The following is a 10990-nucleotide window of genomic DNA, read 5'->3' on the forward strand; positions in this document are numbered from 1 at the left end:
CAAAAAAAAAGAAAATGAAATTAGAAGTCATTTACATATTATTTTCATGTAAATGACTAATGAGCCTACGAATGTTTGGAAGTCGTGGCCCTCAAACGAGGCTATATATTACATAACAATTTATAAACATTAGACATTCGGAAAAAATATTCACATGATGCACTCTTCTTTCCCTTCATTCCGAATAGAATGTAGTACACATATTGGGCAAAAATACAAAATTGGTTTGTCAACTGAAATATATTGTTATTCGCTAGTCAAAAAAGTATATATATATATATATATATATATATATATATATATATATATATATATATATATATATATATATATATATATATATATATAGGGAGAGAGAGAAGCGGCAAAGAATATGCATTTCTCATTCATACTTCATATGAAAGAAAACAGGAAAGAATTGTGAAATTTTTTCTCTACCTTGTATTGATAATGTAAATTCCTATATATACAGATTTATCCTACTGTAAATGACAAATAAAAGAATATTCCTATACACTTGTACTTCTCCTATTTGTCTACTGTGTAACAGAAAAACTATAAAATATTCTTTACCATGTGCTCATGTGAGAAGCACGTGAGTTTGGTTTCTTGGAAACTTCCTTATGTACAGGTGTCTAAATATTGATCAGATGGTTGAGAATAAAAGATCATGACCCTCCATGATTCTTCCACGTATAGGGCTGAGCTACAATTGATAAAATACTTAGGCACTTCAACACAACATAGAGAAGTCCGAAAAACCTAGTGTGTGTCCGAAATGTTTCTTCTTCTTCCTTCTCTTTTCTGTGTGAAGTTCTGTGTGAAAATGGCTGGGAAGATGGCTTCTATTCATCATCCCCCTCAAGCTGGAGGGTAGAGACAAAAACTCCAGCTTGCTCATGATGTTGGTGTGAGAAACTCCAGATAAGGGCTTGGTAATGAGATATGCGATTTGGGATTTTGAAGGAACGAATGAAAGTGATATCAATCCAGCAAGAAATTGTTGTCTAATGAAATGACAATCCAACTCTACATGTTTATCTCGTTCGTGGAAGACGGGATTGCGGGCGATATGAATCGCCGCATGACTGTCAGAGTGCAAAGGAACACCAGCAAAGTTGGAGGAGCAGATAAATCGGCAAGAAATCGAACAAGCCAAGTGATTTCAGCAGTCACCTGTCTCATGGATCGATACTCAAATTTAGCGGATGACAAAGAGATGGAGATCTGCTTCTTCGATTTCCACGAAATGGAGGCACCTCCCAGAGTAATAAAAAAACCACTGACGGAGCGACGAGAATCTTTATAAGCAGCCCAGTCAGCATCGCAAAAAGCGACGAGATCAAAAGAGGGAGCAGAAGAGAGAAGGATACCTTGACCTGAGTCTGATCGAAGATATCGAAGTACTCTGAGCCCAGCAGAAAAATGTGAAAGAGAAGGCCTTTGCATAAATTCACTGAGGCAAAGAACAACAAAACAAATATCTGGCCGAGTATTGGTGAGATAGTTAAGTTTACCCACCAATCGTCGATAAAGAGTGGGATCCTTTATGGGTGGTTCTAATTCAGCGTGCAATTTGGAGTATGGATCAAGAGGAGATGAGACAGTAGGCCCTTTACAATCAAACTCAGCCAGTATCTCCAAGGTAAATTTTCTTTGACTAACAATGTACCCTTGTTGTTCTCTGAGTATTTCCATGCCCAAGAAATAATATGTCCCAAGTTCTTGACTTTGAATTCAGAATCCAAAAATTGAGTAATCTGTTGTATTTCTGTGGCATCATTTCCTGTGATAAGAATATCATCAACATATACTGCTATGATGGATATCTGCTTGTTGTGTGTTTGTAGAATAGGGAATAGTCATTCAGGGAACTAGAATAGCCTTTGTAGCTTAGAGCACCTGCTAAACGAGCATACCATTGCCTTGAGGCATGTTTTAGTCCATAGAGTGATTTCTTCAATACACACCTCTTCCTATAGATCTCCATGCAGAAATTCATTGTTAACATCCAGTTGTGAGACTTCCCACCCTTTCTTCACAGCTACAGTCAATAAGCATCTAATAGTGGTCATCTTGACCACTGGACTAAAAGTCTTAAAATAATCAATGCCTTCCCTTTGTATGTCCCCCCTGACAATCAACCTGGCTTTCAACCTTTCAATTGACCCATCTGATTTGTGCTTGACCTTGTAAACCCATTTACAAGGCAATGCCTTCTTGCCTGGGGGTAAAGAGACAACATCCCAGGTGTGGTTGAGTTGAAGAGCTTGAATTTCAGCTTCCATAGCTTTTCTCCATCCAAGATCTTGGGAAGCTTGAGTATAGTTGGTATGCTCAAAAACTGTGGAGATAGATTTGAAAATAGCCTGATTGTTGAGAGAAAGGGCTCCAAAACAAAACACATTAGGGTGAGAGACATGATGAAAACATGATGAGGTTAGATCAGAGAAAACAATGCTATTGCAGACATAGTCATTGAGATAGGTAGGTTTCTGAGAATTCCTCTTAGATTTTCTTAGAGGAGGTGGTGGTATTGGGATTGTAGCCTGTGAACTAGAGTAATCGGTAGGAAATGGAGTATGAAAAGGGGAAATTGGGGGGCTGGCAACAGATAGATGAGTTCTAGGATTATTGAGAGGAATAGGGTTGCTATTCTCAGAAGTATTTGGATATAGAGGACCATGTGAGTGTGACTGATGATTGATGGTGGAGTTGGGAGATAGGAAATCTTGAGAAGTGGTTTCAGTAGTGGTAGATGAGTGAGGGAAGAAAGGATAAGGTGACAATGAGGTTGGAGGAGCAGAAACAAAGGGAAAAATTGCTTCATGTAATTTAACATCTCTTCAGGTAAAGACCTTCTTAGAATGTAACACTAGCAATTTGTATCCTTTCTGATGCTGTGCATCTCCCAGAAAAACACAAGCTTGTGCTCTGGGATCAAATTTGCTTCCGTGTTGTGCTAGAGTAGAGGCATAGCATAAGCATCCAAAAGACTTGAGTTGTTCATACTGTGGACTCTTTTTAAACAAAATCTCATAAGGTGTTTTTCCTTTTAGAACTCTAGAAGGAAACCTATTGATTAGATATGTAGCAGTCAAAACACACTCTCCCCAGTATTGGATGGGAACCTGTGACCGAAAATACAATCCTCTTGCCACTTCCAAAAGGTGCATATGCTTTCTTTCAACTACCCCATTCTGCTGGGGAGTTGCTACACATGAAGTCTCATGTAAGATGCCTTGAGACTGAAGGAAATCAGACTGAAAAGATCCCTTTCTCAATTCCACTGCATTATCAGATCTGATTCTTTTAACTTTCCTTGCAAATTGTCTCTCCACCATAACTAAGAAAGATTGTAAGTTAGTGAAAGCAATGCTTTTGGAACTTAAAAGAAAAGTCCAAGTTCCCCTACTAAAATCATCAACCATAGTCAAGAAATATATATATATATATTGTAAGTGGTACTTTTGAATGTCCCCATACATCAATATGAATAAGATAAAAAAATTGCAAGAGTTCTGATTTGTCTCAAGGGAAAAGGTAATCTAGTTTGTCTAGCTTTTGGACAAATATCACACACACAATTGAAATTGGAAGGAATATTAATGAACTGAAGATTTTTCATTACTGAGAATGGCAGATGCCCCAATCTAGCATGCCATTGGAGTACATTAGAGATATCTGTATTGGAATTAGAAACAGAACAAGAAACTTCACTAGGAACTAGAATGGAATCACTTCCTTGTGGAACTGAAAATACATTGGCACTTAAACTAAAACCAGAATCTATCTTAGGTGTGCTAGGCTCCAGCAGGTACAATTCTCCTCTTAATTCACCAAAGACTGGTCCCCTCCTCATTAAAGGGACCTGCATGATGCATCCACTATAAATTATATTGAGTGAGCAATGAAACTACACACACAACTTATGGACTGAGAGTAAATTATACTTGAAAGAAGGAACATAAAGAACCCTTTCAAGAATCATATCAGACTGAATAGGAACACTACCTATGTGTGTGACATATAATTGAAATGAGTTAGGTAGGCTAATATGTACAGGAACAGGGAGTGGATCTAAAGTTAAGAAACAATTTGAATCAAAACATATGTGTTCAGAAGCCCCTGAATCAATGATCCAGGTTTTTGTGTTAAAAGCTGCCAAATAAATTCCAGTATATTTAAGTATAGTACGAGCTACTGCATTTGCATTGATTGCAGTTCCTGGTGTTACTGTATTTCCAAGTTGTGCTTGCTTGATTAGGTTCATCAGCTCAGACACTTGTTCCTTACTGAAAATTTGAGTTTGAGGTGTTCCATCATTGCTTTAAGTGCTCCCATTGTCATTGTCTTGTCCTTCAACTTGTTACATCCCGCATTTTCATATGTTAAAGTCGAAAGTTAATCGACGTAAGTTCGGGAATGAGATTATTTATGTTATTTCAAACAAGTAATGAGTAAATTAGTGAAGGTGAGAGGGGAAGCAAGTCAAAGAAAATAAATTTTCGTCCAAGTTTGGCATGTTGGGATAAAATATGGGCCGAGCGATAATACCCGATGTTTATAGACTAGTACCATACAAGGTACCATATGATCATTGTGAGCACGTGATTTTTGCCTCGCATGAATTACTCCTACGGTCTCCTTAGATTTAGGATTTCTCTTTAAATTATTGATTTTTTAGGATTTAATTGCATAACTTTTGTGTGTGTTTTCATTTGTATGTGCATGTCTAATTTAGATAATTCATAAAAATATAAAAATATTGCATTTGCATTTAGGATTTAATTTTACATCTTTTTAGAATAATTAGTAATTAGAGTTTTACAAAAATACAAAAATCACAAAAATTGACTTTTAACTTTGAATTTTGTTAGTTTTTTTTATTTTGTTTTGATTAATTGTAGTAATCAACATTTAGGGTTAAATAGTCTAATTAGGTCCTTAGGATATAATTCAGGTTTTTATTTTTTTAAAAGAAAAACATACAAAAAGGAATTAAATGAAAAGGAAATAAAAAAAAAAAGAAGAGAAAGCTGGGCCTGTTAAAAATCTAAGTTTTTGGGCCAGCTATGTGGATTAATTGCCAGCCCAATAAAAAACCCCTTGAACCCATTCAAAAACACCCAAACCCGGCCCAAATTTACACCCCAGTCCGGTCCACCCCCCCCCCCCAGCGCCAAACGACGTCGTTTGGTTCCTAATTAATCCTAGTCGTCTAGGTTGAGTGATCTAACGGACGAGAAGTGGGGGTGTTTTAATATATANTCCAGCACCCCTATGACCCAAACGACGTCGTCTGCTCTCAGTTGATCTCAACCGTCTAGGTTGAATGATCTAACGGATGAGAAGCCTGGATCCATTAATATATTGATGTCCAAACGGACCCTACCCCCCTCAGAACCCCCTCCCCCTTTGTCTCTCTCACCTCTCACAAGACCAACCCTAACCCCGTCGTCCACCGCCGCCTGCCGCCCGCCAGAAATTGCCTACGGCGGCGGCTGGCGTCCAATGACCCTCAAAATTATACCAGAGCCCCCTCTCCCTTTCCCCATCACCAATCCACTCTTAGTTTCCTTCAAATCCCACCCAAAACTCTCGAATCGTCGAAACCCTAGCGCCGCAATGGATTCCTCCGCCGTGTCCGGCGGCGCCACCACCAATCATCACCAAATTAACACCCCAAAGCCTCCTCGACCCCTTCTCTCCAAATCCTCACTCAGATTCCCTCAAACCACCCCAGAAATCCTCAAATATCGGATCAAAATCAAACCCTAATTCCCAAAGCCATCGATTCGAATCTGTCTTGAAGTTTTGAGTCTTATTTTGATATTATTCATGTGTTCTTATTAAGAACACATGATTAATATCATAGTTGGCCGGAAAATCCTAGAAGACGAAGATTCATACTCTCTTCCTCATGTGTTCAAGTCTCAGTAGGTATTTTCTTCAATCTATCTTTCATTCTTCCTTTCTCTATTTCTTCTCCTGGATTTCTTTTTATTCTTTTAGTTTTTCCAGAATTTTTGTTTTGTTTGTTTTGTTTTTGATTGTTCATGACTAGTCTTACGTTTTGTAGTATCATTAGCTTATTAATTAGCTGAGTTTACAGATTTAGTTAGTCAGTTAATTAATTTGTTTAGTTTAAATTCTAATGATTGCCATGTTTGCATACTTCTGGTACCTCAGTTTTCAATCGGGCCAATTGTTTGTGTGAGTATTGGGATCTCTGACCCGTTTAGGAAAGGAAGGGTCAGCCCAATTGGTCATGGGCCCAGTTCTTGGTTTGCCTTGGGTCAATCTGACCCAGTTTGGTCTTCAAAGTAATTTTCAAAGTTATAAAGGGTAAATTGGGTAGACCACATAGGGAATCTTGCAGTAACAGAAAATAGAAGCCCCTAGAAGCTTCTAGATTGGGGTTTTAATTTGAATTTCAGGATTTAGATAGTATAACTTGGGTAGCAAGTCAGGATTCTAAGGACTTTTAAGCAAAAAGCTGAAAATTAAGAAGGACCTAAGGGGTAAAAATAAGTCTGAAATTGCCCTACTTGTTTGCCTGTAAAAGGCATTGTATCCTTGCCTTGCAAGGGAGTTTGGGAGAAAGTTTTTTTGAGAGAGTTTTTCAGAGCTTCAATTTTAAGATCTTCAGTTTTCGGAGCTTAAGATTTTGAGAGCCAAAAAATTTGAGAGCCTAGATTAAGAGATCAGAATTTGAGAGCTCAAATACATAGATTTTAGATCTTAAGAAAAATCCTTAAAATCCACATAAAAAAAATAGCTTAGAAATCCATCCAAAACTACTGTTTTCATCAAGTTTTCAGTAGTTCTAATTCCCTTCCAATTTCTGAAACTATTTGGGATTCATCTATTTGAGAAGTGATTTAAACTGGTTCATCAAAGTCTGGTGTTAGATTCAGTTAGGTTCACTGTTCGTTTGAGCCTTATTCCTTGGTTTGCTGCATCCTACTCCTAAAATTTGTGCTGGATTTGCTTGGTTTTGCTGGATTCTGTCACTCTGCTGCTGCCTAGCTGACCTCCAATTTTCTTATTTTTGTTCTAATCTCCAGGTATTTCTTTGGCCTCTAAATGATGTGTGAAGTTTGAATCAGAAAATATGTGACCAAGCTTGAAGAAATGATGAATTGCTACACATTTTCCCTGTTAATTTTATTCACGTTATTTTATTTTGGTTTAGCTGCCCGGCATATTTATGTGTATCCTTAGTCTACTTGCAAGCATGTCTGTTTAGGTGCTGAATTTAAGCTCCATTGGAATGTGAGAATTATATGATCTAGACATTTTATCATTTGTACAACTGGACTGTAGACTTTTAGATTTTAAATACATTTGATTCTAATTTACTGGAATAATCTTCTAATAGCGTGTTGAATTTGACCCTGCATAGTTGTATAGTCTGATCATGGATGTGTTTGTAAATTGCTATAAGTTTCCAGGAATTAAGAGAAATTAGATGGAGTCTAATTAGGCCTGATTTTTGAAAGTATAATTTTGTTTTGTTAAAGTGCTAAGTAATTGTTAACAGAAGTCTATTCATTCGCATTATTGATTTCATTTTGCATTGTTGCCTGGGCTATTTCGAAAACTCACGTCGGGGATCATGAGCAGCTTATGATTGGAAACTCATTCAAATAAACAAAAATTCAAATTCATGTTTTTCATATACTCGTTATTCGAAGTGTAAATAATATAGGAGGCTGCCCAGGTGATTGAAAATGGGCCTGTTTGTTGATACATGGTCCCAAAAAATTGGACAGCTTTACAACTGAGGCCCCGAAATGTTTTCTGCTTTGAGGTGGGCCTCCCGTTAATTACCATGGCCCAAATCATGCGCTAGCATGCAGTCAGCTTCAGTAACTTCAAGTATTAAAGCATTGGGCCTCTCCTTCAGGCCCAACTGTGTCATATGTGTGTTCTTGTGTTTGGTAATTAGACTTTAAACCCACAGCCCACATTTAGCTCTTGAAACCAATCCTTATGACTTTAGTCAATTAGTAAGACCCTTAGAATAACTTTAGGAGGGCCATCTTAGATAACATCATAGCCCATGGCCCTTCAAGCTTTAGTCGAATATCCTTTAAAAAATAAAATCGAGGTGCGCCGCGCCAAATAAAATCACAAATTGCGTGGCCCTCTTTAGTTACTTCTATTAAAATACTTAGAATTCGGGACGTGCCATTTAGCGAATTTTCATGGCCTCCCGCAAAGTTATCAACACGCTAGTCGCTTTAGGCGCGCATTTTAATAATCTACTTCCCTAAACTCGAGTGCACATTTATGTGACCCAAATCTAAATCTCAACGATGTTAACATATGTCAAAAATCACAGGTGCATTTATGTGACGTGATTCGAGACGTATTTTAATAACGTTGTAATTTTCCTTAAAATTAATCTAAAGCGGTAAATATTTTTAAATTGCACTATAGGTTGAAACATGTATTTAAATCAGATAGTAGGCCAATTATGATAGTTTAAGCGACCGTGCTAGAACCACGGAATCCGGGGGTGCCTAACACCTTCCCCCAGGTTAACAGAATTCCTTAGTCAGAATTTCTGGTTCGCAGACTTCACAAGGAAAGTCGAATTTTCCTCGATTTGGGATTCAAAATAAACCGGTGACTTGGGACACCAAATAAACTATCCCAAGTGGCGACTTTGATAAATAAATAATCCCATTTCGAATAATGTCACTTAAAGTGAAAAAACTCCCTTATAAACTATCCTTCGGGGTGGTGTGTAAAAAAGGAGGTGTGACAGCTCTGGTGACTCTGCTGGGGATACAAACCCAGAAGTTCGGTTCAGGGTTTAAGAATTCGAGCTTAAAATAGCTGTTATGATTGGTTTATCTGTTATCTGATTTTCTTACATGTTTCATGCTAAATGTGCTAAATGCCTTACCGCTTTGATATTATCTGAACTGTATATAACTGCTACGAAACCCTTCTCTTCTCATCTTCGGGGATGTGCTCGCTGGTCGAGACTCCCTATTCTGTTAGTGTCATACCTTATAGTAGGAAAGAGGCTCGGACAAGTTACTAAGCCGGATGGCCTTTTGGTTCTCGGTACGTAGCCCCCTCCTCGACTCGAGTTGTCCGCTCGGGTACAGAGTCTAGAACACATACCCAGGGTTTAAACTTAGTATAACTCAACCTCATGCCGGATCCCTAGTAGGAACGTTTGTTTGCATCACGTGCATTTGACTTAGGGGACTCAACACAGGGGTTGGGTCCGTCTAGGACAGGTGACCTGAAATGAAAAGACCATCCTGATGCATCCTACTTGCTACTTGTGCATTTAGTTGCTGCGGATCTGCATGTTGACCGGCTTATAGATAATGGGAGAAATTTGGAAAAAAGGGAACAATTGTGTTAGAGATAAGTGAGTTAATCACCCATTTTGAAAAACCAACGCCCAAAATATACCGAAACTCTGCCGAATTTCTGAGAAAAGAAAAAGAAGGTTTTGTTTTCAAAAATAGTTGGTTCTGTCAAATCTGACCGAACTACGCGGGTCTGATTCTCACCGGATGTGAGATACGTAGGCAAACCTCATCGGTTCTGACCCCAATTTTCAAAAAATTCAAAAATATTTTCCTTTAGTTCCTTCTTTAGAAATCTTTCTTTAGCAAAAAAAACAAAAAAAAGTTTTTTAAACTCAAAAATGGTTTCCTTCTTTCTAATGTCTTTCATACGAAAAAGAAAAATCAATAAAAATCAAAATCCAAGATACGGGTTTCCTTCATTTTGAAGTATTTTTCAAAAAAAATCCCAAAAAAAAAAAATTCAGAAACAAAATCCAAAAAAAAAAAAACTCCTTAGATGTCTTTCTTTCATAAATGTCAATAAAAAATTTTGAAAAAATTGAAGTCCAAAAAAATATTTTTGCTTTTCTTTAGAAGTACTTTTGTAAATAAATAAAAGCTCAGAAATTCAAAACATTTTTCTTAGAAAGTCCCTCTTTCGAAATTAAGAGGTTACATCCAAAATCCAAAAATATTTTCTTTCTTCCTTAGAAAAAGAGAAAACAAATAAAAATTCAAACAAAAAAATATTTTTTTTTTACTTTTGAAATTCCCAAAGTTCCATCAAAAGAAAAGGAATTTTTAGAAGTCTTTCTTTCAAAAATAAAATCAAAAATCCAAAAAAAAAAATTTCCCTTTCTTCTTTTAAAGCATTTTTTTTTAAGAAAATTCCAAAAGAAAAAAAATCAAAAAAAAATCAAACATGTTTTTCTTTTGCCTTAAAGCTCCATGGTCTGAGTTTAAAAAAAAAAAAAGAAAGAGTTAGTTTACTCAATTCCCAATCTCCCAGGACTACGCTCGGTCTGATTCATGCAGGGTCATGATACGTAGGCAATCTCCATAGGATTCGACCATAACCAAAAGAAAGAAAAAAAAGAGTGATAAAAAAAAGAGGCAATGAAAAATGATGAGAGAAAAGGGCAAAAGAAAGAAAAAGAGATGAAAAAAAGAGAGAGTGGAAATCGAAGGAAGAAAAATGGGAAAAATCAGAAAAGCCGGGATGAAGCATGCAACCGTTGCAAAACATGTAGAAACCCATTTAATTGTATAGGTGCATCACACCCCAACGTGCGATTACCTATCTGTTATTTGTCTCAAACTAACCGTTTGCTGCTGTCACCCCCAGTCCCGGTTTTATAGAAACGGTGGTTGGTTTTCCGTGGTAACTTGGCTTCACATCCATACTTTACTAGATCAAAGGGGAGAATCGGAATGTCTTCAGAAATGACTCTGCTAACAATTCCCATCACGGACGATAGCCCAATTTCGGGCATCCCGACCTCAGAATCCGCAGCGGCTGAAGAGAACAGGGTCTTACGTCTTCGAGTCATGGGAATGTGGGATGCTTGGGCGAATGGAAGAGAGCCGCCAAGTGCTATCCCGGGATTCCCCGAACTGTTTCCTAGATCAGGGGGTACTTCTAATGTTCCAATCAATCATCCGAACAC

At 37.4% G+C, this 10990-nt stretch overlaps 2 protein-coding genes across 2 annotated transcripts in view; both read right to left on the reverse strand.

Moving 5' to 3' along the window:
• Positions 1030-1698, reverse strand: LOC109231476 (uncharacterized mitochondrial protein AtMg00810-like). The gene has a single exon (XM_019397135.1). It carries the CDS (start codon positions 1696-1698, stop codon positions 1030-1032), a length of 669 nt encoding a protein of 222 aa, XP_019252680.1.
• The window catches only part of LOC109231477, a 25514-nt gene continuing 16500 nt past the window's right edge, over positions 1977-10990 (reverse strand). The window contains exons 4-8 of the mRNA XM_019397136.1: positions 10647-10962; positions 4064-4295; positions 3586-3871; positions 2859-3346; positions 1977-2696 (exon numbers count right to left, since the gene is read on the reverse strand). Of these exons, the coding sequence (XP_019252681.1) occupies positions 1977-2696; positions 2859-3346; positions 3586-3871; positions 4064-4295; positions 10647-10962 (2042 nt within the window). The remainder of the gene's footprint in view (positions 2697-2858; positions 3347-3585; positions 3872-4063; positions 4296-10646; positions 10963-10990) is intronic.

This window comes from Nicotiana attenuata, chromosome 8 (assembly GCF_001879085.1).
Source record: "Nicotiana attenuata strain UT chromosome 8, NIATTr2, whole genome shotgun sequence".
Classification (NCBI taxonomy): Eukaryota; Viridiplantae; Streptophyta; class Magnoliopsida; order Solanales; family Solanaceae; genus Nicotiana; species Nicotiana attenuata.